Raw genomic sequence first — 27,963 nt, 5'->3', positions numbered from 1 at the left:
CTACTTTTGAGATCAAAGGCCTTTTATCACAACACAAGAATTTAAAGATGCGTCAAGTTTTAAGCAGGTACAGAGGAGTGGTTGCACCTGAACCGGAATGGGACCAACATCCTTGTAGGGAGGTTTGCTAGTGCTGTTGGGGAGGGTTTAAACTAACTTGGCAGGGGGTTGAGATCTTGAGAGGAGGTTCAGCAGGGGGAGATGCATACTCAAAATTAGAAGAGAGAGCAAGTTAGTCTGGAAGGCGTAGAAATTATAGGCCAGTTAAGGCACAAGGGAGCTTGGCAAGGTTGGATGGTGTTTATTTTAATGCAAGGAGTCTGACGAATAAGGCAAATGAGTTGAGGGCACAAATTAACACATGAAAGTATGATGTCATTGCTATCACAGAGATATGGTTGGGAGAGGGGCAGGGTTGACAGCAGAATTTTCCAGGATATAGGGTCTTCAGATGAGAGAGAGGAGGGGTTATCACAATATTGATTAAGGAATCAATTACAGCAGTAAGGACGGATGACATCTTAGAAGGCTCCTCAAATGAAGCCACATGGATACAACTTAAAAACAAAAAAGGAGCAATCACATTGCTGGGAGTGTACTATAGGCCCCCAAACAGTAAGAGAGAAATAGAAAAGCAGATATGTAGGCAAATTTCAGAGAAGTGTAAAAATAATAGGGTAGTGATAGTGGGGGATTTCAACTTTCCCAACATTAACTGGGTTAGTCATGGTGTGATAGGTGTAGAGGGAGCGGAATTCTTAAAATGCATACAGGAGAGCTTTTTAAGCCAGTACATGGAAGGTCCTACAAGAGAGGAGGCGATCCTGGACTTAATTTTAGGGAATGAAACAGGGCAAGTGGTCGAGGATCAGTGGGGGAACGTTTTGCAGATAGTGATCATAACTCTGTTAGATTTAAGGTTGTTATGGAAAAGGACAAAGATAGGCCAGAAATCAGAGTTCTAAATTGGGGGAAGGCCGATTTTACTAAGATCAGATATGATTTGGCCAGAGTGGACCGGGAGCAGCTACTTTTAGGTAAACCCACATCAGAGCAGTGGGGCTAATTCAAGAAGGAAATAGGGAGAGTACAAGGCCAACATGTTCCTGTAAAGACAAAGGGTGGGACCAACAAATCCAGGGGAACCCTGGATTTCGAGGTATATACAGGATTGGATAAAGAGAAACGGGGGGGGGGGCTTATGGCAGATACCAAGGGCTCAAAACAGCCGAAGCCCTAAAGGAGTATAGCATGTGTAGGGGGGTACTTAAAAAGGAAATTAGGAGACCAAAAAGGGGCATGAGAAAACATTGGCAGGTAAAATAAAGGAAAATCCGAAGTTATTTTACAAGTACATTAAGAGTGAGAGGATAACTAGGGAAAGAGTAGGGTCCATTACTGACCATAGTGGTAATTTGTGTGTGGAGCTGGAAGACATAGGTAGGGTTCTAAATGAATACTTTATGTCCATGTTCACAAGTGAGAGGGATGACATGGGTATATAAATCAGGCAGAAGGACTGTGATATAATTTTTGAAATTAGCATTGAAAGGGAGGAGGTTCTAAGTGGTCTGGCGGGCTTAAAAGTAGATAAATCTCCAGGCCTGGATGAAATGCATCCCAGACTGTCGAGTGAGGCAAGGGAGATAGCAGGGGCACTGACAATAATTTTCAATACCTCTCTGGCCACAGGAGAGGTGCCAGAGAACTGGAAGACAGCCAATGTTGTACCGTTATTCAAGAAGGGAGGAAGGGATAAACCAGGGAACTACAGGCCAGTCAGTCTAACCTCAGTGGTGGGGAAACTATTGGAAGCAATTCTGAGGAACAGAATTAATCTACACTTGGAGAGGTAGGGATTAATCAAGGACAGTCAGCATGATTCTGTTAAGGGGCGGTTATGTCTGACCAACTTGATTGAATTTTTCGAAGAGGCGACCAGGTGTGTAGATGAGAGCAATGCATTTGATGTGGTCTACTTGGACTTCAGCAAGACTCTTGATAAGGTCCTGCATGGAAGACTGATAACGAAGGTAAGAGCCCATGAGATCCAGATCAATTTGGCAAATTGGATCCAGAATTGGCTGAGTAGCAGGAAGCAGAGGGTGATGGTCGAGGGGTGTTTTTGTGACTGGATGTCTGTGTCCAGTGGGGCTCCACAGGGATCGGTGCTGGGTCCCTTGCTGTTTGTGGTATATATAAACAATTTAGACTTGAATGTAGGAGGGTTGATCAGTAAGTTTGCGGATGACATGAAAATTGGTGGGCTGGTAAATAGTGAGGAGGATAGCCTTAGATTACAGGAGGAGAAGGACAGGCTGGCCACATTGGCTGATCTGTGGCAAATGGAATTTAGTCCGGATAAGCGTGAGGTGATGCACTTGGGCAGGTTAAACAAGACCTGGGAATACATGAAGAATGGTAGGACCCTGGGAAGCACCGAGGATCAGAGCGACCATGGTGTGCATGTCCACCATTCCCTTAAGGTAGCAGGACAGGTAGATAAGATGGTTAAGAAGGCATATTGGATACTTGCCTTTATTAGCTGAGGCATAGAATATAAGAGCAGGGAGGTTATGCTGGAATGCTGGTTCGGCCACAGCTAGAGTATTGCGTGCAATTCTGGAATCCACATTATAGGAAGGATGTGATTGCACTAGAGAGAGTGCAGAGGAGATTTACCAGGATGTTGCCTGGGCTGGAGAGTTTTAGTTATGAGGAGAGATTGGATAGACTGGGGATATTTTCCCTAGAACAGAGGAGATTGAGGGGGGACTTGATTGAGGTATATAAAATTATGAGGGGCATAGATAGGGTAGACAGGATGGAACTTTTCCCCTTGGTGGAGGGATCAATAACCAGGGGGCATATATTTAAGGTAAGGGGCAGGAGGGTTAGAGAGAATGTGAGGAAGAATTTTTTTCACCCAGAAGGTGGTGGGAATCTGGAACTCACTGCCTGAAAGGGTGGTAGAGGCAGATACCCTCAAAACATTTAAGAAGTATTTGGATGAGCACTTGCAATGCTATGGCATACAAGGCTATGGGTCTAGTGCTAGAAAATGGGATTAGAATACTTAGGTACTTGTTTGACCAGTGTAGACGCGATGGGCCAAAGGGCCTTTTTCTGTGCTGTAGACCTCTACGAAAGACAGAGAAAGTTGGTAGTATAAAAGGGAAGTTCTCTGATAAGGAGGAGATCAGCAGAGATTAAATGACAAAGGGGATGATGGTGCAAGGCAAAAGGGGATATTAATGGGAGAAGTAAAGAAACAAAGGTGCAAATAGGAATAGTAGCATTATCACCAACAGCTGCTGTGCAAAACGATTAGGACAGAGGTTAGATCTGAAATTCTTGAAATGAATATTGTGTCTAGAAAGCTGTAAAGGTGCCCATATCAAAATTTTGTTTCAGATGCACAGATCAGACTTGCAGAAAAGATTCATGAGAATGTTTCCAGTGATGAGTTCGGAAGATACATTGGAGAAGTTAGGACTGTTTTCCTTAGAAAAAAGAAGGTTGAGAGGAGATTTGATAGAGGTATTCAAAATCATGAGTGGTCTGGAGTAGCTAGGAAGTACCGAGGATCAAAGGGACCTTTTTCCCACTTATGAATGGATTGAGAATGAGAGGGCACAGATTTAAATTAATGAGTAAAAGAGGCAAAAGTGATATGAGGAGAAACTTTTTTATGCAGTGAGTGGTTAGGGTTCAGAATGTACTGCCTGAGAGTGTGTTGCAGGCAGGTTCAAATGGGAATTAGACTGTTATCTGAAAAGGAACAGTGTGCAGGGTTACAGGGAGGAGATGGGGGAATGGCACTAGCTGAGCAGCTCTTTCAGAGATCCACTGTAGGCACAATGGGCAAATGGCCTCCTTCTGCACTGTAACAATCCTGTGATTCTGTGATCTCACAGGAAGGATTTATTGGCCTTGGAGGAGCGCAGTGTCAATTCACTAGAATTGTAGTGTGGTTTAAAGGGTTAGTTTATTAGTCCAGGCTGCATAAGCTTGATTTCTATTTCCTTGAGTTTAAAAGATAGAGGAGTGATCTAATTGTGGTATTCAAAATGTTTCATATCTTTAAAATCAAACACCTTTGATCCTGCATAGATCCTAGTCTTCCACCTTTCACAATTCTGAATTCTTGTTCTCTGATTCAAACTTCACATTTTCCCACATTCAATTCCAGTCTTGCCTGTCACTTACTCTGCGTATGCCCCTCCACAGCTTCTTGCTTCCAAGCATACAATTCATTGTGCCTTCCTAACTTGGTGTCATCTGCAAATTTGCATACACAATTCCAATTCCTTCCTCCAAATCACTCCTATACTGTACATTTGGTGAAAAGCTACTATCAGTGAAGTAAATGAACAGTGCCCAGATAACATGAATGAACCACGTATTGATAATAAAACGGTGTGTGTAATTAAACGTTAGAGAAAGGAAATTGTGACCTTGACCACGCAAAATTTATTTCAAGCAGAGATTCGATATGTTTTATTCGGCATCATTTTTAGAAAATCAAACTGCCTAGAATGTTCTATTTTGCACAATAATTAATTTTTAAAAAGCTTGTGTTGGGCGTTGCTTATTAGAAGGCGACATTAATGGTTGCATGACGATGTTATTTGTACGGAGGTAAATGGTATTACATGTGTCACGTGGAAAGGATACAGTGTCCGCAGTGTAAATATAAAAAGCCTCCAGCGTTTTGCATGCGTGTGCATTACTATTGCTCACCGTCATACATTTATATGCGATGCCTGATGACCGTCATCATAAAACAAAAACGCTGTTATATTCGCAGTGACTTAAAAAAATACAATGGCCGTTTGCACCGAGGTTTGGGTTTTTATTTTGGAAGCTGCCCAGGGGTGGGCGCAGTTTCAACCAAGTCTAAATTTGGAAATCTGACGTCCGGATTGCGATCTTGCAGAGATCCTGCCCTCGCACCGTTTCAATTGGAGCAGCCAAGGCCGCAAGTAGCTTGTTGAAAGCAGCAAACGAGCGAAGCCAGGAGTGGTTTAATAAGACATTACAGGCACCGACCGGGGTGATTCATCAGGCCGTATCTGTTACAGCAAGGCGTGGTGAATTCAGAAATCGCTGTCCTCTCGCATTCTTTTAGATATTTATTTTAAATTTCTTCATTGCCCGAAGCGATATGAAATAATATTGTCTTTCTTTAAAAAAACAATAATTGAAACGTTAACGTAACGTTCATGTTCAATGGGCTGTAATTTGCCAGAAAGGATCAAGCTGCCGAAATGTACAGGACTTGCTCTCCCGAGAGAGCAGCGAGATTCTGTGTCTAATCTCACCCCCGAGGAGCAACCGGAGAGCGTCAGAGGACACGAGGAGAAGGATAACCCAAAGACTTTATCTTTTCAGCCCGAGATGGAGTTACCATGACAACTACTGATGTATTCCCGGAGTTTCCTCCGCCAATATCCGATAAAATAGCAGGGGCGACTCAGAAGAAGAGGCAGATGTTGCACACACTGGCCGCGGTCACTGTGCTGCTCGCCACCGGGACCACGATCACCAGCCTCAACAAATGCATCTTCGCTGTCTACAATTTCCGGTACCCTCTCTTGCTGTCGGCCCTTCACATGCTGACAGCTATTGTTATCGACTACGCTTTGATCCGTATGGGATTCGTAAACCTGAAAATAAAAGAAGTCACCGGTCTCCCGACTGCTGCTAAATTCAAAGTGTTCCTACTGAGCCTAACCTTCTGTGCCACTATCGGCTTTGGGAACATGGGATTGAATTGCGTACAACTCTCCTTTGCACAAGTGATCTCTACCACTACTCCCCTCTTTACCATAGCCATATCAAAGGTCTTTTTGGGTAAGCACCATCACATCCTCAAGTACACTGCTATGATGCCTATCTGCCTGGGAGCTTCATTCAGTCTTATGGGCGAGGTACAGTTTGATCACAAAGGATGCCTCTACATTTTTGCTGCAACCATGTTGAGAGGAGTGAAGTCCATCCAACAAAGTGAGTTGGGTCATTCTGTGATTTTACTAACTGTACCATGAACAGGTGGAAAGGGTTGGTTGGGTGGTTGGGTAGGTGGTTGGGTTACCATTAAGAAGGGTAAAAAGGGTAAAATGAGTCTTTTGTGATGGAAAGAGAATGTTGCCTCAAGCCTGTCTTAGCAAAAGGGTGTTGAGTTAAGATGTACCTTGAGGTAGAATGAGAGATGACGCTCATATCCCATCACCCACATTTTTCTTAATCTCCACCAGAAAATTCATATATAGATATATGGCTCAGTCAGTAATAGGTAATAAACACTGTAGGGTTCAGATAGCTGCATAAAACACAAGTGCAAATCCAATTGTGACACCATGATTGCAGAATAATAGTTACATGATTCACAGCTGGGAATGATGCAAGGACAAAAGTCAAGGGTGAGAAAAGGGCATTTGGCTATGAAGCTCCTCCCTTAAGTGCGCTTACCTCACCAAACAGGTATCCATCTTTGTTTTGAATGCACCTAAAGCCTGCATCAATACTTATTAACCTAGAAGATTCTTTTATTATAGGTGAGATGGTGCTGTAGTGGTAATGTAATCCAGAGGCCTAGACTAATTCTTTGGGGATATAGGTTCAAATCCCACCATGACAGCTAACGGAATTGTCATTAAAAACCCATCTGGTTCAGAAGGAAATCTGCTGCCCTTATCTGGTCTGGCCTATATGTGACTCCAAACCCATAGCCATGTGGTTTACGCTTTACTGTCCTCTGAAATGGCCTAACAAGCCTCTCAGTTTGAGGGCAGTTAGGCATGGGCAACAAATGCTGGCCTTACCAGTGATGCCCTCGTCTCATGAGGGAATGAAAAAAAGTGAAGTTCTCTCTGCAATTTGATCAAAAAATTACTTTCCACTAGTTTACAGTTTTGAATTCAGGCATTGCTATTGTTCCATATTGTGATCATTGAGATATTTATCTTATCTAAATCATTAACTTGTATATATCATGCAGCTTATTTTCTATATGGAAATATAGTAATGTAGTTAGTTATATTGCTGGATTCATACAATGTGTCCAAATTTCCCCATATTAATTGGAGGATTTGAATTCAGTTTCTTAAAAAAAAATCAAGCTACTATGAAGCTGACAGATTGTCATAAGAACTCAATTTGTTCATTAATACCTTTTAGGAAATCTAGTGTCTCTAACCTAGTCGGGCCTAATATGATACACCAAACATGGTTGACTCTTAACTCTCCTCTGGAGTGGCTGAGAAAGCTTCTCTGTTGTTTTAAATCAAGGAAACTAGAGCTGGGCATTTAACAATGACAACATCCACATCCAAAGAATGAACTTTAAAAAGTCATCGGAACCTCAGCATTAAATGGCACCCGAGTTCCCAAACCTCCCGTAATTTAACTCCCAAGGAGAAAAGTAAAGCCAGTACAATAATATATCAAATATGGGGAATAAGTATGTTTGATTGACAGTCAAGACTTATCTATTTTGGTAATGAAGAGTGTATTCACACTCCAGTTTGTGTGGGAGGGCAGCCTGTCACAAGGATGGACAGATCTGGTGACCAATGGTGGGTGCATAGGGAGGGGATGATTGGGTTATTGATGAACCTCATAGAATATATCCAGCCTGAGTTGGCAACCAATAATTGCACCCTTTCATTTGCTTCATAGCATCTATCATTTTTACAGTACTAGCTTTGTTCAAATGAAAATAACAAATTTTTGCAGGCTGTATGATTATTGGGGTGTGGGGGAGGTAAGGTGGGTGGGTGCCGGTTGTGGGGGAAGCTTGCACTTGTTACTGATCCTGTTCGAGGCCAATGTCTGTACTTTGGAATTTTCCTTAAAGGGCTACTAAATTAAAAGGAATAGTAGGAACTGTGACTGTTTCTCCACTCTTCTTGCAGCATAGCGATGCCTAACAATATTAGCAATATAAGAGTTTGGAACTAGCGGGGTGGATAAAGGGGAGCCAGTGAATGTGGTGTATTTGAATTTTCAAAAATCATTCAATAAGGTATCATACTAGAGGTTGTTGTGCAAAATTTGGGCTCATGGATTTGGGGGTAATACATTAGCATGGATAGCAAATTGTTTTCTGTCCATTAACCAGAGGGTAGAAATAAACAGGTCAGTTTTAGGTTTACAGGCTGTAACTAGCAGGTACAGAGGCTTAGGCCTCAGCTATTTACAATCTATATCAATGATTTAAATGAGGGGACTGACTGTAATGTATCCAAGTTTGTTGACAACACAAAGTAAGCTGTGAGGAGGATGCAAAGAGGCTGCAAAGGGAGATAGACAGTTGAGTGAGTGAACAAGAGCATGGCAGATGGAAATGTGGGCCAGTGTGATGTTATCCACTTGGAAAGGTAAAATAGAAAACAGAATATTTTTAAATGGTGAGAGACTGGGAAATGTTGGTATTCCAAAGGACCTATGTGTCCTTGTACATGAGTCGTAGAAAGTTAACGTGCAGGTAGAGCCAGCAATTAGGAAAGCAAGTGACATGTTAGTCTTCATTAAAAAGGGATTTGAGTATAAGAGTGAAGAAATCTTACTGGAATTTCTTTTTTTATTCATTCATGGGATGTGCCCTTCGCTGGCTGCGCCAGCATTTTTATTGCCCATCCCTATTTGCTCTTGGGAAGGTGGTGGTGAGCTGCTTTCTTGACCCGCTCCAGTTCATGTGGTGTAGGTACACCCACAGTGCTGTTAGGAAGGGAGTTCCAGAATTTTGACCCATCGACAGTGAAGGAATGGTGATATATTTCCAAGTCAGGATGGTGAATGACTTGGAGGGGAACTTCCAGGTGGTGGTGTTCCCACCTATCCGCTGCCCTTGTCCTTCTAGATGATAGTGGTTATGGGTTTGGAAGGTGCTGTCAAAGGAGTCTTGGTGAATTACTGCAGTATATCTTGTAGATGGTACACTGCTGTCAGTGTTCATTGGTGGTGGAGGGGGCGAATGATGGTGGATGTGGTGCCAATCAAATGCATTGCTTTGTCCTGGATAGTGTCAAGATTCTTGAGTATTGTGGGAACTGCACTCAACCAGGCAAGTGGTGAGTATTCCATCACATTCCTACCTTGTGCCTTGTAGATGGTGGACAGGCTTTGGGGAGTCGGGAGGTGGGTTACTCATCACACGATTCCTAGCCTCTGACCTGCTCTTGTAGCCACGGTATTTATATGGCCAGTCCAGTCCAGTTTCTGGTCAGTGGTAACCCCCCCAGGATGTTGCTAGTGAGGGATTCAGTTATGATAATGCCCTTAAACGTCAAGGGGCGATGGTAGGATTCTCTCTTGTTGGAGATGGTCATTGCCTGACACTTGAGTGATGTGAATGTTACTTGCCACTTGTCAGCCCAAGCCTGGATATTATCCAGGATGTGCTACATTTGGACATGGACTGCTTCAGTATCTGCGGTGTCACGAATGGTGCTGACCATCGTGCAATCATCAGCAAACATCCCCACTTCTGACCTTATGATGGAAGGAAGGTCATTGATAAAGCAGCTGAAGATGGTTGTGCCGAGGACAGTACCCTGAGGAACTCCTGCAGTGATGTCCTGGAGCTGAGATGACAGACCTCCAACAACCACAACCATCTTTCTTTATGCTACGTATGACTCCAACCAATGGAGAGCTTTCTCCCTGATTCCCGTTGACTCCAGTTTTGCTGGGAGTTCCTTGATGCTACACTAAGTAAAGTGCAGCCTTGATGTCAAGGGCAATCACTATCACCTCACTTTGGTAGTTCAGCTCTTTTGTCCAAGGCTGTAATGAGGTCAGAAGTTGAGTGGCCCTGGTGGAACCCAAACTGGGCATCAGCGAGCAGGTTATTGCTAAGCAAGTGCCGCTTGATAGCACTGTTGATGACCTCTTCCTTTACTTTACTGATGATGAAGAATAGACTGATGGGGCGGTAATTGGCTGGGTTGGATTTGTCCTGCTTTTTGTGTACAGGACATACCTGGGCAATTTTCCTCATAGCCGGGTATATGTCAGTGTTGTAGCTGTACTGGAACAGTCTGGCTAGAGGCGCGGCAAGTTCTGGAGCACAAGACTTCAGTACAATTGCTAGAATATTGTCAGGACCCACAGCCTTTGCAGTATCCAGCATCTTCAGCCATTTCTTGATATCATGTGGAGCGAATCAAATTGGCTAAAGGCTGGCACTTATGATGCTGGGGACATCCAGAGAAGGCCGAGATGCATCATCCACTTGGCACTTCTGGCTGAAGATTTTGGCAAATGCTTCAGCCTTATCTTTTGCACTGATGTGCTGGTCTCCCCCATTATTGAGGATGGGGGTATTTGTGGGTTGTTTAATTGTCCACCACCATTCACAACTGGATGTGGCAGGACTGCAGAGCTTAGATCTGATTTGTTGGTTGTTGGATCACTTAGCCCTGTCTATCACTTGCTGTTTGGCACGCAAGTAGTCCTGTGTTATAGCTTCACCAGGTTGACACCTCATTTTTAGATACACCTGATGCTGCTCCTGGCATGCCCTCCTTCATTGAGCCAGGGTTGATCCTCTGGCTTGATGATAATGGTAGAATGGGGGATATGCCTGGCCGTGAGGTTACAGATTGTGTTCAAGTATAATTCTGCTGCTGCTGTTGGCCCACAGCGCCTCGTGGATGCCAAGTCTTGAGTTGCTAGATCTGTTCGAAATCTAGCCCATTTAGCACGATGGTATTGCCACACAACGCGATGGATGGTGTCCTCAATGTGAAGATGGGACTTCGTCTCCACAATGACTGTGCGGTAGTCACTCCTACCGATGCTGTCATGGACAGATGCACCTGCGGCAGGCAGGTTGGTGAGGATGAGGTCAAGAATGTTTTTCCCTCTTTTGGTTCTCTCACCACTTGCCGCAGTCTAGCAGCCATGTCGTTTAGGGCTCGGCCAGCTCGGTCAGTAGTGGTGCTACCGAGCTGCTCTTGGTGATGGACATTGAAGTTCCCAACCCAGAGTACATTCTGTGCTCTTGCTACCCTCAGTGCTTCCTCCAAGTGGTGTTCAATGAAGGAACACTGATTCATCAGCTGAAGGAGGGCGCTACATGGTAATCAGAAGGAGGTTTCCTTGCCCATGTTTGAACTGATGCCAGGAGGTCCGGAGTTGATGTTGAGGACTCCCAGGGCAACTCCCTCCTGACTGTATACCACTGTGCCGCCACCTCTGCTGGGCCTGTCCTGCTGGTGGGACAATGCATACCCAGGGATGGTAATGGCAGTGTCTGGGACATTATCTGTAAGGTATGATTCTATAAGGATGACTATGTCAGGCTGTTGCTTGACTAGTCTGTGAGACAGTCTGTGAGACTTTCACTAAAACTAGTTATGTATGAGTGATGCTTGAGCCTCTGCTCCTTAGACTTGGTATATGAAAGGACTTAACTGAACACAGTCCAGACTAGTTATGGCTGCCGTCATCTTTTGCAAGAATTTGCATTGGCAGTTGGACAATGCGTGGCCTATATGATATAATGCTCCCGTTCCTGAATATAAAACATATTATCCGACTACTGAGAACAGTGCCACATGAAATTCAGTGGTCTCCAATGTAATTTTTAATATTTTTTGAGTACTTAGTGATATTGCACTAGGCAATACACTTGGATATTCATTTGGCCAATTAAAATAGAAGTAATTTATAGATGAAACATAACATTCCTGAAAATCCTCGGGTCCCATTCTAGAAATTTCTATCACTGAGTACATGAGGTGGGGTCATAATGTCCTATCATTTGCATGCACATGATAGGCTTCCACACACTACATGTTCTTCCTGGATGCCTGACTACTGCTTCCGACGGAGGCTGAAAATTCACCCATACTCTACTGGATGCAACCTTTGCTTTTGAAAGATAATTTTAAGGCTTCCTCATTCCCCTTTATTGGGAGGATGACTTAAAAGATAAAAGTTTTATCTGCCTAATCTTTGAGGATCCAGGTCATCAGTCTGACCTGGAAATCAAGGTGGGCCCCGCAACTGCCGTTGAATAAGCATAACGTCATCCAAAATTCTTCTTATCTCTCTTGTTCTTGCTCCACTGTATTGCTCCCACTTCCCCTTGTTGGCTCAGTTTTCTTAACTGTTTCTGATATTTTTACTCATTCTTTCTCTCTCCCTTCTAAGTGGTCATAGAGACTAATACTATGGGTCAAATTTGCTATGACAAAACTAACTACTGCTCTGAAAGTTTATTTTACAACAAATATGCACACACCTGCCAATGTTACTTTACTTGATCTCATTCCAGGATATTTTAAATAGTAGTTACACTAGGGAGCATTCTACTACCTAAGCCATTGAGGGAGCCATCAACATCCTGGAGGTTAACATTGACCAGAAACTTAATTTGAACCAGCCAAATAAATACTGGGAGTTTTGTAGTGAGTAACTTATTTGCTGACTTCCCAAAGCTTGTCCACCATTTACATGGCACAAGTCTGCAGTGTGATGGCATACTTTCCACTTGCCTGGATGACTGCAGCTCCAACAACACTAAAGAAACTCAACACCATCCAGGACAGAGAATCTGCTTGATCAGCAGCCAATCCACCACCTTAAACATTCATTCCCTCCACCATAAACGAACAGCAGCAGCAGTGTGTTCCATCTACAAGATGAACTGTAGCAACTCGCCAAGGCTCTTTTGACAACACCTTCCAAACCCGTGACCTCTAGAAGGACAAGGGCAGAAGATGCATGGGCATGCCACCAGCTGCAAGTTCCCCACCAAGCCACATATCATCCTGACTTGGAAATATATAGCCATTGATTCACTGTCATTAAGTCAAAATCATGGAACTCCCTAACAGCGCTATGGGTGTACCTACACCAGATAGACTACAGTGGTTCAAGATTGTGGCTTACCACCACCTTCTCAAAGGCAATTAGGCATGGGCAAAAAATGCTGGCCTTGCAGCGATGCTCATAATCCATGAAAGAATAAAAACAACTTCTCTCTTTCGTGAACCATAGCGTCCCTTTACCCCTTTGCCTCAAGATGTTGCAGAAAGACTGTCCGAATAGGCCATGGGAAAAATACAAAGATCAGAAGAGGAGGGACCATGTAATCTTGCTAGAGGATGCTACAGAATTATGGTCCTGGGCACTGGGACAGAAGGGCGAGTTCCTCTAGGTAGATTTGATTGTGGAGATGGTGGTGGTAATGTCACTGGGCTAGTAATCCAGAGGCACAGGCTAATGATCTGGGGACAGGGGTTCAAGTCCCACCACAACAACTAGTAGAATTAAAATGCATTTGATTAAAAAATATGGAACTGAAAGCTAATCTCAACAATTGTAGCCATGAAACTATCATCTATTGTCGTAGAAGCCCATGTAGTTCACTAATATCCTTTAGGGAAGGAAATCTGCCATCCTTACTTGGTCTAGCTTACATGTGACTCCAGATCCACAGCAATGTGGTTGATTCTTAACTGCTGTCAAGGGCAGCAAATGCTGGTCCTGTCATTTATGATCATATCCCATGCATAAGGTGGTGGGAAAAGGCTTGGTAGCTCCTCAGAATTCCTTTACCCAGATATCAGGTAGAGAGATGGAGGATAATGCCTTATGGGTTTAGGTTTGGAATGTATGACAATGTAATGGTTCCTGGGAGATCTTCTGACAAAGAATGCTTAGAATTGTAATCTTGGGGAACCTGTTATTTGGAGGGGTGGCGGGAGACAATGTACTTAACTGGGGTTGGTGGATGTAATGAGAATTCATCACATGGAATGGGAAGGGAGTTGTTCAAACCAAATTTATGAGCATGTCTGTCTTTTTGGAAATTTCTGTATCTTTAATATATGACATTTTTTGGTGGGGTTGTAGTAAGGATGGGTGAGGAGCTGTAACAACTTTATCTTAAAACGTTTTAGGTGAACACAATTGCAGACAAAATTGAAATTAGAAAAATCTTTTGTTTGACATGATTAGTGTTCGGAAAAGTAGAAAAGGAGTGAAATACAGAAATACCTGATCACAAGGGAAGAGGAAAACTGACAACTAGATTGACAGTCACAGTATAGGTGACGGGTGTACCACAGGTTCAAGAAATTTGATTATTAGAAATAAATGTTTTACTTTTTCGATGTGTTTTTGTCCTGGTACAAAAACATGGACTGGGATTTTATAGGGCGCCAGGGAACTTGTGGGGGAGTATGTGGTGTAAAATTGTGCAGGTAGCATGCTCATCGCCTTCTTACCACTGCTGGCATTTTACCAGTGGTGAGGGAGGGGGCAGATGGCCCAGCCACCCTTAGGCCAATTGAGGACTTTACATGGCCAACTATGGGCCACTTAAGGACCTCTTCCCACTGCTGCTAATGGGCGCTTCACCCTGTGGGAATATTTCCAGGTATACCCTGACGACATCCACGGGGGTTGCCAACTGTGATTAAATGTATTCCTAGAGGTTTCATCACATGACTTGCCCCAACACTGCAGCCATTAGTTGGCCACACATGCGTCCTTGTGATGCACTGCCTTCAACCAGTTGGAAAGCAAAAAGACACATTACCTAGTTGGGTGATGCTTGATTGTCAGTCAAGCAGTCTCTTTTCCCATTTTCAATACTTTTATATCTGGTAAAGAAAAAATGTTCAGAGAAAATTAAAAAAGAACAATTTTTTTTAAAGTCCCGTGATATATCTCTATGGTTGCACGGAGCAGTGTCCTGGTTTTGATCTTCAATTCCTGGAGACTCTGGGCCATCCTGGAGGGTTGGCAAACTTACTTGGTGGAGGATGGAGGGAGGGACATCCTGCAAGGGCATTCTGTTAGGGCACCAGGTGGCCCATGGAGGCCCCCCCTTGGCAACAAGCCACCCCCTCCCTTGACAGAGCTTGCCTGATTTGCCCTGGAAAGCCCTACCCCATTTATATCCATTCTGGGGCCTCATCTATCGTGGCTGGTTGTGGCTACCACTCCCAGTGGCATTGCTGGCACTGAAGACCCTCAAATTGGCTGGCAGCTCTTGGGGGCAGCACCTCGCCCCAACCACAAGCAGGTAACTGCCTGATGAACATAGAATGCAGCCAGGGCTTCCATGACCAGCTAAAGCACGGTTTTCCTTGACTTTCCAGCTGGCAGTCAGAGCCACCACCATCCTGTAAAACCTCGGCCACGTAATTTTAAAAGCTAACCTTGTTGAACTTTACTGTGGTGGGTAGCAGTGTTCATAGCGCCATTTATGAAATAACTACCTCTCAATGACTGTTGAATGCTCTTTGTGATATCTTATCACTGTTGTTAACACTTTCACATTTTCACTCACAAGAGTTTTCAACACTGGGCTAAAAATAAACACATTTTTAATCTCATTGCTTCCTTCCTGCTTTCAGTCTATTTTAAACATCAAACTGCTGAAAATGTCCCTGGCCCTCACATTATGTAATATAGTTATGAACACTAAAGTAACAGTTATAACACTGCTTCATTGTTAGAAGTAGTTTTTATTGCTGCAATGTTAACCCTGAACTACACAATAAAACATGTAAAATATGGTTTACATCAAAGAATATTTTAAACATTTTAATGTTATAGTCATGCATCCCTTACCTTCCCTTCTTCCCCTCTTCCTTCTCGTTGTCTTTGTCCAATCTCATCCTTTCAATTTCACTTTATCCCCAATTAATCTAACTTACCTTTGCTTTTCCAAGCATACCACATCCCCACTAATTGGTGTAGTCTACGGACCACTTAATAGTGGAAGGGAGGCGGAGGAAGATATAAGCAGTCAAATTAGGGATTTGAGTAAAATACATAGAATAATAGTCATGACAGGTTTCAACTATCCTGATTTTAATTGGATATGTCCAGGGAATTATAGATCAGTCTGCTTAATGTCAGTGGTAGGAAAATAATGGAACCCCTACTAAAGGAGAGAATAGAAGAACATCTAAAATTGAGAAATTATAACAATGAATAGTCAGCAAAGATTTCAAATGGGACAATCTTGCCTGATGCACCTTTTGAATTTTTTGAGGAGGTAACAGAGAGAGTTGATGGTGGTAATGCAGTAGATCTAATTTATTTGAATTTTCAAAAGACCTTTGATAAGGTGTCCCAAAATAGACTAATGAATAAGGTCAGGTAATGTGGAGTCTGGGGACAAGTAGCAGAATGGATTGCTAGCTAGTTTCAAGACAGAAAGCAGAGAGTGGGAGTAAAGGATAGTTATTCAGAGTGGCAGAAGATGTGAAGTGGTGTTCCACATGAATCAGTGCTGGGACCAATGCTGCTTACAAGTTATATCAGTGATTTGGATCTTGGAATCAAAATTACAATTTCAGATTTGCAGGTAACACCAAATTGTGAGGGAAGCAGGGGACGGGAATATTCAATACTGATCAGGACTGCAACAATTTACTGGAGGACATTAATAAACTTGCAGAATGAGCAAACAACTGGTAAATAAATGCCAGCAGTGGTGGGATGGGGTCTTTAAGTGGACATTAATTGTCCACTTACGGGCCTTAATTGGCAGCATGGTGGGAAGGCCATCCAGACTTAATCGGGCAGAGGTAGGAGGGTGATGGGGTTCCCACCCACCACCTCCCACCCGATTAAATGCCACCCATTGCCAAATTTGTCTCTGGGGAGGGCATTAAATTCCACTTGAAGTGTGGCCTAACCAAGGTTTAGCATAACTTCCCAACTTTCTATATCTCCAGAAATAAAGCCTGGTGCTTGGTTTGCATTTTGTATGACCTTGCTAACATGTGGTGCAACTTTTATTGGCTGATGTATTTGTACTCTGAGTTCTCTTTTGTTACTCCAACCCATCTTGCACCTTCCAAGTAATAAGTAACCTCTCTATTCTTCCTATCAAAATGTCCTTCCTCGTATTTAACTGTGTTGAATTTCATTTACCAATTGTTTGCTCGTTCTGCAAGTTTATTAATATCCTCCTGTAAATTGTTGCAGTCCTCCTCAGTTTCCATTTTGATTCCAAGGTCCAAATTATTAATATAAATTGTGAACAGCAGTTGGCGGGGCACTTGCCAAGCAGGAGGCATGAAAAGCAAACCATGTCAAAGCTGCTTGCGGACTTCTCGGGGGTGGGAGGGTGGTGCTCCCTTATTGTCAGGCACTCGGTGCCTGATTGAGGTTCCTGGCATCGGGGAGGGGTGCCTGCTAAGAGTCACACACCCCCGACCTGGCTCTTTCTGCTGACCGCCCTCCCCCGCCTTTCCGCAACCCCCACCCTGTGACTCCTCTCTTACTTTCATTCGCCTGTGGCCTGGACCCCTCGGCGATCCTGAGCCTCGGGTTGGTGCATCGCCAGAAGCAGCCACTGCCTCCCCAGTGGCACAGCCAAGCAATGCACAACTGTTGGCCTCTAACTGGCTGGCAGCTCTCTGGGGGGGGCAGGATTTCTGTCCCAATCTTCTGTTCTTGATCCTGGGGGAGGCCCACCACTGCCCAGTTAAGTACTTGAGGCACTTAATATGGTGGGCCTTTCTGAAAGGAGGCGACACAGAGCTCTTGCTGGCTCTTCAGCATCACCTCCGTTAAATACTGTCCTTCAAGTACCGTGTGGCATCCTGATCGCCATATTATAAAAAGGGTATAGATACACTAGAGAGAGTGCAAAGATTTACAAGGATGATACCAGAACTGTGTGGGTATACATTTCAGGAAAGCTAGGTCTCTTTTATCTTGAAAAAGGAAGGCTGAGCAGTGACCTAATAGAGGTCTTTAAAATTATGAAAGATTTTGATAGAGTGGATACAGATAGAATGGTTCTTCTTTTGGGATAGAGGCCATCAATATAAGATAGTCACCAAGAATGCTGAATGGAAAATCATTAGATGGCACGCCTATTCAAAGGTGCTCCTATCTTTCTTGGTCTTAAAGTCAGAATTTGCAAGGATAGAAAGGAAAGAAGGAAAAGACTTGCATTTGTTTAGCATTCTTCACAATTTGAGGAATTCTGGAATGCTTTACAGCCAAGTACAGCCAGTATTGTAATGTAGGAAATGTAATAGCCACTCTGCACACTGCAAGCTCCCACTCAACAATGTGATAATGACCAGATAATCTGTTTTTAGTGATGTTGGTTGAGGGATAGGGCCAGGACATCAGGGAGAACTCCCCTGCTCTTATAGGAGCACAGGACTTTGGAGCAGGAGTAGGCCATTTGGCTCTTTGAGCCTGCTCTGCCATTTGATAAGATCATGGCTGATCTGGTTCTGTCTGTGCTACACTAGGTGTGTCAGCTTGGATGATGTGCTCAGCTCACTGTTGTGGGTCTGTGAACCCACAAACCTTCTGACTCAGATGAGAGTGTTACCAAACTGAGCTATGGCTAAGTTAGCTCATGCTCCCCTTGGCATTCGCCGCTGGAGCTGGATGAGTGGAGTAATTTTGACTGGACTGTCACAGGTCCGTGACAGGCCTAGCAGTTGGAGTCTCAGGTGGGTGCATAGAGGGACTGTGATTCAGCAGTTTGACTCTAAGGTGACTGAGGCCATGAAACAAAAATGCTCACAATTTCAAATCTCACTGCTCTCCCACTATCTGCATTGACCAGAAGGGACAAATGGCCTGTTTCTGTGCTGTAAATTCTATATAATTCCATGTGAAAAATCCAAATTAGGGAATTCAGAAGAAATATCTTCACTCAAAGTGTGATAAGAATGTGGAACGTGCTATCACAGGGAATTGTTGAAGTGAATAGTATAGATTTAAGGGGAAACTAGGTAAGCATTGGAGGGAGAAGTGAAAGTCATTTACAATGGTAGATTTAGATGAGGAAAGATGGGAGGAGGCTCGAATGGAAACAATGGCATGGACTGGTTGGGTTGAATGGCCAATTTCTGTGTCATATATCCTATGTAATCCTGTGTTCTGCCGATCAGTAAGGTGGAAGGGTTACTGTTGAAGCTGTTATTGTTATACTGTTGATTTAGCAGTATAATTTTTTCTGGTAGCACATTAGTTAATTCTTTTGCATAAAATCCTATTTTGTGCTATTAGAATAACAGGAAATGTTTACTTTAATCAGATCAACAACGGGATTGAAATAAATTACAAATAAATTTTATATAAATCACTTCCTGGAACAGCTTTGAAACAGCCACCCATCCCCCCGTACCATGTCTACAGCCAAATTTAGGTGACATGGTGTAGGATTCTTGGGTGCAATACTCGAGAAATTATGTCCTCGGGACCTTAGGCCTACAGAAGCCACACATATTGTGTGGTGATGTGTATTTCATTGCACGCCTCTGGGCCTCCAAAACATAAAGTGACAAAGGTCAGGTAGTATCCTGTGATTTGAAATAGTCAGCCATTCCAGGAAGTGGAAGACCTGCTCCAACAGCAGAATGAAAGCCCAGCAATGTTGGAGTATTGGCCCAGAATTTATTTCAATGGGGGCATCTTGTTAGATTCAATTTTCTGACTCTTAAGCTCACATTGTTTGAAACTGGAAGTGCGAATTGATAATGGCGTGAAGAGGTCAGCGGAGCATCTGCAACTTTGATGACGGAAAGGACCAACAGTCTGTCTGATAACTAATGAGATTTAAGGATAGCAAGAGAACCAGAGGATGGCTGACAAGAAATTAGTGTGAATTAGTCAAGTTATATACAGAAAGAGAGGAAGGAAAGATTGGATTAAGAGAGTGAGAGAAGTGGGACAAAAAGAAAAAGTAAGAACTTTCTTTTAAAATTTACATTTTTAATTTTAAAAACCTTTGGGATATATTTAGATGCTGTCCTGTATATTTTAGGATTTTACGTTAAATATATATATATCCTGTGCATTCCCTTCATGTTTACCCTTGTGGGAGAGACTGAAACTTGGGGACACAGTTTAAAATAAGAGGTCTCCTATTTGAGACAGAGATGAGAAGAAATTTTTTCTCTCAGAGGGTCATTAGTCTTTGGAACATTCTTCCTTGGAGACCGGTGGAGGTAGGGTCATTAAATACTGTTAAGGCAGAGGTAGATAGATTCTTGACTAAAAGGGGAGTCAAAGGTTACCTGGGTTACCTGACCGATCATGTCAGCCTGTTCGTGTCCCACGGAATTCATTTCTCACTATCTTGACTCCCTTCTCTCTTCCCTTGTCCAGTCCCTTCCCACCTACATCCGTGATTCCTCTGACACCTTATGTCACATCAACAATTTCCAGTTCCCTGGCCCCAACTGCCTCCTCTTCACCATGGACGTCCAATCCCTCTATACCTCTATCCCCCACTGGGATGATCTGAGGGCTCTCAGCTTCTTCCTCGAACAGAGGCCTGAACAATCCCCATCCACCACTACTCTCCTCCGTCAGGCTGAACTTGTTCTCACACTGAACAATTTCTCCTTTAACTCCTCTCTTTTCTTCCAAATAAAAGGTGTGGCTATGGGTACCCACATGGGCTCCAGCTATGCCTATCTCTTTATGGGGTATGTGGAACATCCCTTGTTCCAGTCCTACTCCGGTCCCCTCCCACAACTCTTTCTCCGGTACATCAATGATTACTTCGGTGCTGCTTCATGCTTTCGTCGGGACCTCAAAAAATTTATTAATTTTGCTTCCAATCTCCACCCCTCCATCATTTTCACATGGTCCATCTCTGACACTTCCCTTCCCTTCCTTGACCTCTCTGTCTCAGTTTCTGGTGATAGACTGTTCACCAATGTCCATTACAAGCTTACCAACTCTCAGCTCCTCACACCCCACTTCCTGTAAGGGCTCCATCCCATTTTCTCAGTTCCTTCGCCTCTGTCGCATCTGTTCTGATGATGCTACCTTCAAAAACAGTTCCTCTGACATGTCTTCCTTCTTTCTTAACTGAGGTTTTCCACCCACGGTAGTTGACAGGGGCCTCAACCGTGTCCGGCCCATCTCCTGTGCATCTGCCCTCATGCCTTCTCCTCCCTCCTAGAAACATGATAGGGTCCCCCTTGTCCTCACTTATCACCCCACCAGCCTCCGCATTCAAAGGATGCTCTGCCATTTCCGCCAGCTCCAGCATGATGCCACCACCAAACACATCTTCCCATCACCAGCCACCCCCCCCCCCCCCCCCCCCGAGGCATTCCGTAGGGATCGTTCCCTCCGTGACACCCTGGTCTACTCTTCCATCACCCCCTACTCCTCAACCCCCACCTATGGCACCTCTCCATGCAAACGCAAAATATGCAACACCTGTCCCTTCACTTCCTCTCTCCTCACCGTCCAAGGGCCCAAACACTCCTTTCAAGTGAAGCAGCATTTCAGTTGCATTTCCTCAACTTAGCCTACTGCATTCGTTGCTCCCAATGCGGTTTCCTCTACATTGGAGAGACCAAACGCAGGCTGGGTGACTGCTTTGCAGAATAGCTTCGGTCTGTCCGCAAGCATTACCCAGACCTCCCTGTCGCTTGCCATTTTAACACTCCACCCTGATCTCTTGCCCACGTGTCTGTCCTTGGCTTGCTGCATCGTTCCAGTGAAGCTCAACGCAAACTGGAGGAACAGCACCTCATCTTCCGACTAGGCACTTTACAGCCTTCTGGACTGAATATTGAGTTCAACAACTTTAGACCTTGAACTCCCTCCTCCATCCCCACCCCCTTTCTGTTTCTTCCCCTTCCCTTTTGTTTTTTTCCAATAATTTATATAGATTTTTCTTTTCCCACCTATTTCCATTATTTTTAAATGTATTCCACCCATGGTTTATTTCACCCCACCCCCACTAGAGCTACCTTGCTCGTCCTGCTCTCCAATCTTAATTAGCACATTCTTTTAGATAATATCATCACCTTCAACACCTCTTTGTTCTTTTGTCTGTGACATCTTTTGATTATCTCCTCCTATCACTGCTTGCTTGTCCCAACAACTCCCCCCCCCGCCCCCCCACTAAACCAGCTTATATTTCACCCCTTTCCTATTTCTACTTAGTTCTGTTGAAGGGTCATGAGGAATCAAAACATCAACTTTGCTCTTCTCTGCCGATGCTGCCAGACCTGCTGAGTTTTTCCAGGTATTTCTGTTTTTGTTCTGGATTTCCAGCATCCGCAGTTTTTTGTTTTTATCCACAGTTTCAATTGTTTCCTTTCTGGGCCTCCAAGATTGAGTCCCCTTGCAATAACATAAATCTCCTCATTAACAGGAACCATATGATCATCAAATACCAACCCTAACATTCTGGCCAGGATTTCACAGCCCCGCCGCGGCGAATCTCCCCTCAGCAGATGCAGCGAGCCATTTAAATCTCCATTCAAGTTTGGTAAAATCCAGGCCTCTGCTTAAAGGGTAATTTGTTTTAACAGTGCAAATGCAGTAATTTCTTGAAACTTATGGGTATGTTTACAGCAAGCTCCATTTTGGGGAGGCTGGCAACAGAGCAGTGCGAATCATCCAGCAATTTGGAGCAATTTGCAACTCGTAGCATATTTCTTTGCCACAAATTGTTGGGCTCTTTACACACTAATACCCTTGTGCCCATTAAACTCATAATTTTCCCAGCAAATTCTGAGCCTTTTTATTCATTCACGGGATATGAGCTTCACTGGCTGGGCCAGCATTTATTGCCCATCCCTAGTTGCCCTTGAGAAGGCGGTGGCGAGCTGTCTTCTTGAACTGCTGCAGTCCATGTGGTCTAGGTACACCCAGAGTGCTGTTAGGAAGGGAGACCCAGCGACAGTGAAGGAACAGCGATATATTTCTCAAGTTGACTTGGAGGGCAACTTCCAGATGGTGGTGTTCCCATCTATCTGCTTCCCTTATCCTTCTGGATGGTAGTAGGCGTCAGTTTGGAAGGTGCTTCTTAGGAGCCTTGGTGAATTACTGCAGTAATCTTGTAGGTGGTACACACTGCTGCCAGTGTTCGTCAGTGATGAAGGGAGTGAATGTTTGTGGATGTGGTGCCAATCAAGCAGGCTCCTTTGTCCTTGACGGTGTCCAGCTTCTTGAGTGTTGGTGGAGCTGCTCTCATCCAGGCAAATGGAGAGTATTCCATCACACTCCTGATTTGTACCTTGTAGATGGTGGACAGGCTTTGGGGAGTCAGCAGTTGGTTTCAGGATTCCTAGCCATTGATCTGCTCTTGTAGCCATAGTATTTATATGGCTAGCCCAGCTCAGTTTCTGGTCAATGGTAAGCCCCAAGATGTTGATAGTGGGAGATTCAGTGATGGTAATGCCATTGAACGTAAAAGGGCAATGGTAGGATTCTCTCTTGTTGGAGATGGTCATTGCCCGGCACTTGTGTGGTGTGAATGTTAGTTGCCACTGGATATTATCCAAGCCTGGATATTGTCCAGGTCTTGCTGCATTTGGACAAGGACTGCTTAAGTATCTGGGGAGTCGTGAATGGTGCTGAACATTGTACAATCATCAGCAAACATCCCCACTTCTGACCCTATGATGGAAGGAAGGTCATTGACGAATCAGCTGAAGATGGTTGGGCCGAGGACACTACCCTGAAGAGCCCATGCAGTGATGTCTTGGAGCTGAGACGACTGACCTCCAACAGCCACAACCATCTCCCTTTGTGCTAGTTATGACTCCAACCAGTGGAGAGTTATCCCCCTGATTCCCATTGACTCCAGTTTTTCTGGGAGTTCCTTGATGCCAAGCTTGGTCAAATGCAGCCTTGATGTCAAGGACAGTCACTCTTACCTCACTTCTGGAGTTCAGCTCTTTTTTGTCCATGTTTGAACCAAGGCTGTGATGAGATCAGGAGCTGAATGGCCCTGGTGGAACTCAAACTGAGCGTCAGTGAGCAGGTTATTGCTAAGAAGTGCTGCTTGATAGCACTGTTGATGACCCCGTCCATTACTTTACTGAGAGTAGGCTGATGGGACAGTAATTGACCGGGTTGTATTTGAACTACTTTTCGTGTACAGGACATACCTGGGCAATTTTCCACATAGCCGGGTAGATGCCAATGTTGTAACTGTACTGGAACAGCTTGGCTAGGGACGCGGCAAGTTCTGGAGCACAAGCCTTCAGCACTATTGCTGGAATATTATCAGGGCCCATAGCCTTTGCACGATCCAGTGCCTTCAGCTGTTTCTTGATATCACGTGGAGTGAATTGAATTGGCTGAAGACTGGCATCTTTGATGCTGGGAACCTCCAGAGGAGGCCGAGATGAATCATCCACTCGGCACTACTGCCTGAAGATTGTAGCAAATACTTCAGCTTTATCTTTTGCACTGATGTGCTGGGCTCCCCCATTATTGAGGACGGGGATATTTGTGCAGCCTCCTCCTCTAGTAAGTTGTTTAATTGTCCACCACCATTCAGGACTGGATGTGGCAGGACTTCAGAGCTTAGATCTGATCTGTTGGTTATGGGATTGCCTAGATCTGTTTATCACTTACTGCTGCTTATGCTGTTTGGTATGCAAGTAGTCCTGTGTTATAGCTTCACCAGGTTGACACCTGTGCCTGGTGCTGCTTCTGATATGCCCTCCTGCACTCTTCACTGAACCAGGGTTGATCCTGTGGTTTGATGGTAATGGTAGAGTGGGGGAAATGCAGGGCCATGAGGTTACAGATTGTGTTTGAGTACAATTCTGCTGCTGCTGCTGCTGATGGCCCATAGTGCCTCATGGATGCCCAGTCTACATGTTCCCTACATGTCCCAAATTGATATAGCAAGCTACATACATCTCAATTATTGCAGCTGTGAGTTAAATGGAAAGCAGAATATTGTGACTGTTAACTTATAGCATTATGGTAATGCTGCCTTGTGTTTTTGGAATGTTGACTACTGCTTTTCCAGTCTAGCCCTCCCTATCCCAACACAGGCAGTTGCAACAACTACTACAATGACAGAACTGAATCTGTGATCACTGTTGCAAACTGTTACTTTTCCACTGACTCATGTCATGTTTTAGAACCTCTGCTGCTGCAATTTCATCAGCCTATACATAGGCTGTGATTCAGAGCAATCACATGGACAAAGGTCACTTTCCATTTAGCAGCGCTTAAACAGATGCAGGAGACTTGATATTCAGTGGTTATATTTAGAGCACACTCATCTGAATTGTATGTTCTTATAATTAAATAAATATTGGTCAGGAAATAAATATTAGCCATTTGTATGTATGCAGGCTGCAGCTGCCTGATCTCATCTAGTCTTCCATCAACAATGATGTTCTTTTTAGAGCAGGACACCATTTTTTTTCCACTTTTCTCCCCTCGCCTTCTGAAGTCATTTACAATTAATATAGGTACTATTGTATGGGCGCCTCCAGTACCTCAGCCAGATTGACATTCTTCATGTATGCAACAGAGAGTGCCAGTAGGGTAGGTGACTGTAAGGGTGTTACAGGTGCACCCAATCCTGTTCTAACCCAATGTTCATTGTACTGTTCACAGCGGTTACCATTGGATTAGGATCAGCAGCTCTGGCTAATTTTGCTGAGAAAGAGAGAGAAGGAGATTATCCATAGCGATCATTCTCCATTGAGTATGAAATGCCAATTGGGTAAAATGTTAATCCTGATTTCCACAAACAGTCACTGTAACAGTGTGGCAATCATTTCTCAGCTCCTGTTGTCTTCTAATTTCTATCTACATCCTAAGACAAGAGTTCTTGAAGGATGAAAAACAGACTGGATACGAAGCTTTTAAATTCATTCTTACATTCAGTTACCCAGTTAGTTATCTAATCTAGCCTGGAGTCACAGAGGGCTGTTGTAGTGGCCCTGGCTAAGACAGCGAACTCGCCACAGGCCATAGGTCATACTGAAGGCTTTCCTGGGCTGTACAGCAAGAGGTGCACTTACCACTTGAGGCACTTTGGAAACCACCTTCCTGTCTTACTACATATCGAATTCTTGAATGAGGACATTTTGAAACTTACCAAATCAAAGTAATGCTAGTTTGAGTCATAAATATTACCTCCGACAGTCATTTTCTCATCAGATGGTTTTTCTTCAACAACCCATGCACCATCTTTGTTTACATAACAGTTTTGTTCAAATGCACAGGGATCACTATTATTACAATTCAGTTAATTGACTTAAAAATGAAAACTTGTTTTTAGCAAACGGAGCTCTGCTGCTTTTATATTTCAGAATTGTCATTAACAATTATGACACACTGAAAATGCATTTGCTTTTAAAATTAATAAGTCACTTTCACCATCATTGAGTGTTATTCAGGAAGGAACTTTTTACCACTGTTGGCAGATCAAGAACTAGTGAAAAAAGATGTTATGAATGAAGTTACAGTACTGGTATTTAGGAAAGACCTCATCCATATTACCTCCCACACAATTTGGTTTCATGGTTACTGAATTGAATAAAATATTTCTTAGTTACAACTCACATTTCAGTAGCTTGAAAATAGCGCGCATATATTTTTCCACATTTATATTTTACATGGCTCAGGGGAAACATAGCTTTTGCTGTGCTGAATCAATTACTATGGAAGCACTATACAGTTCAAATGCAGTGATTGGTATTTCAAAGGAACTGCTTAATCCGGAATTCTTTCATCTTTGGAAATCACACTTTTGAAGGCATCCAAATTCATTTGAAGATTAGAATAGATTCCAATCTGGGTTTAGATTAATCATCAAAAATGCTGTAAAAATCAATTGTAAGTATCACTTTTTTAGCACTCGCTTAACTTTTGCCCTTCTTTCTGGTCTCTTTGGCTCTGTCTGTGTTTGCTTCTACATCTGATCCTGTCCCTTGTCCACTTCCTCAAGCTCCCCTGGGGCTCCATTAGTAGCATTCCAAAGAGGCCCTTGATGTTTAATGGAAAATTGTATATTGAAAGTCACCGTAGTCCCAGAGGACCATAGGCTGCTATCTCATTAGAGGGAGACGACTGGTGGTGAGTTTACCTGAGGGTCACCACACCCCAGGTGAGGTACAAGGTTGAGAAGACGGGGCCTTCATGGATGACCTCAGCGGTACAGGAATTGAACCCATTCTGTTGGCGTCACTCTGCATTGCAAGCCAGCCCTCCAGCCAACTGAGCTACATTACACATCTGTTCACAGGACAGGCTAATATATCATCTATTGCAATACTCATCACTATCTCTCTTTTCTAGGTATTCTCCTTCAAGAAGAAAAGATCAACTGTGTCATCCTGCTCTACTTGATGTCCATCCCAAGCTTCTGTATCCTTATTTCAGCTGCATTACTTCTGGAGAGTGGCACTGAATGGGAACCATCCATCAAGTATGACAACAGACTTTGGATTTTCATTCTTCTTAGCTGCCTAGGCTCAGTACTGTACAACTTGGCAAGCTTCTGTGTCACCACACTTACCTCTGCTGTCACTCTGCATGTTGTGGGCAACCTCAACATGGTTGGAAACCTCGTCATTTCGCAGGTCCTCTTTGGCAGTGAGATGACTGTGTTGAGCTATGCTGGAATCGGGCTGACGCTAACGGGCGTGTTGATGTATCAGAACTCAGACTTAATAACAGACTATTTGAATTCAAGAAGTAAACATCATGAAGAACAGGACAAGTTAAAAACTGACTGAAAGAAAGCCTTGTTTATAGGGGGCAGGAGATGACGTATTTGTATTTCAGTAGGGTTAAATTTTGCCAAACTGCGGGCAGATAAAATGCTAAATTTATTAAAGTAAAGCACATTGCCTTATTTAAATTAATGCTTTACTCGATATTTTTTCCCATTCAAATGTATGAAAAGTCTGTGACTGGAATTGTATTTATTACATTATATAGTCCTAGACCAGATTATTAAAAAACTCAATTTTTATTGTAACTGTGCTTTGAACATTTTTGCCTGTAAGGAAAAAAATTACCATTATCACTAAGCCATGGCTGGTACCAATGAATGAAGAGGAAATTCTGAATGAAACTCTTGATGTTGGAGTTCATCAGAAGAAACCTCCAGGGTAGTTGTGTAGGAGACAGAAAAAATCAAGCTGTGCAGCTGGCTCACATTTAGAGTTCTGATGGCTCAAATTGAAAGCAAAAAGTATGATCTAAAATGAA

The 27,963-nt window shown here is 43.6% G+C and overlaps 1 protein-coding gene across 1 annotated transcript; it reads left to right on the top strand.

Moving 5' to 3' along the window:
* Positions 1 to 4,712: 4,712 nt before the first annotated feature.
* slc35e4 (solute carrier family 35 member E4) lies at positions 4,713 to 27,730 on the top strand. Its single transcript, XM_041202762.1, has 2 exons — positions 4,713 to 6,009; positions 27,046 to 27,730. The coding sequence occupies exons 1-2, from the start codon at positions 5,412 to 5,414 to the stop codon at positions 27,483 to 27,485; spliced, it is 1,038 nt and encodes a 345-aa protein (XP_041058696.1). The 5' UTR covers positions 4,713 to 5,411; the 3' UTR covers positions 27,486 to 27,730.
* Positions 27,731 to 27,963: the final 233 nt, after the last annotated feature.

This window comes from Carcharodon carcharias, chromosome 13 (genome assembly GCF_017639515.1).
Source record: "Carcharodon carcharias isolate sCarCar2 chromosome 13, sCarCar2.pri, whole genome shotgun sequence".
NCBI classification, from domain to species: domain Eukaryota; kingdom Metazoa; phylum Chordata; class Chondrichthyes; order Lamniformes; family Lamnidae; genus Carcharodon; species Carcharodon carcharias.
This window is presented reverse-complemented; position numbering and strand designations above follow the sequence as displayed.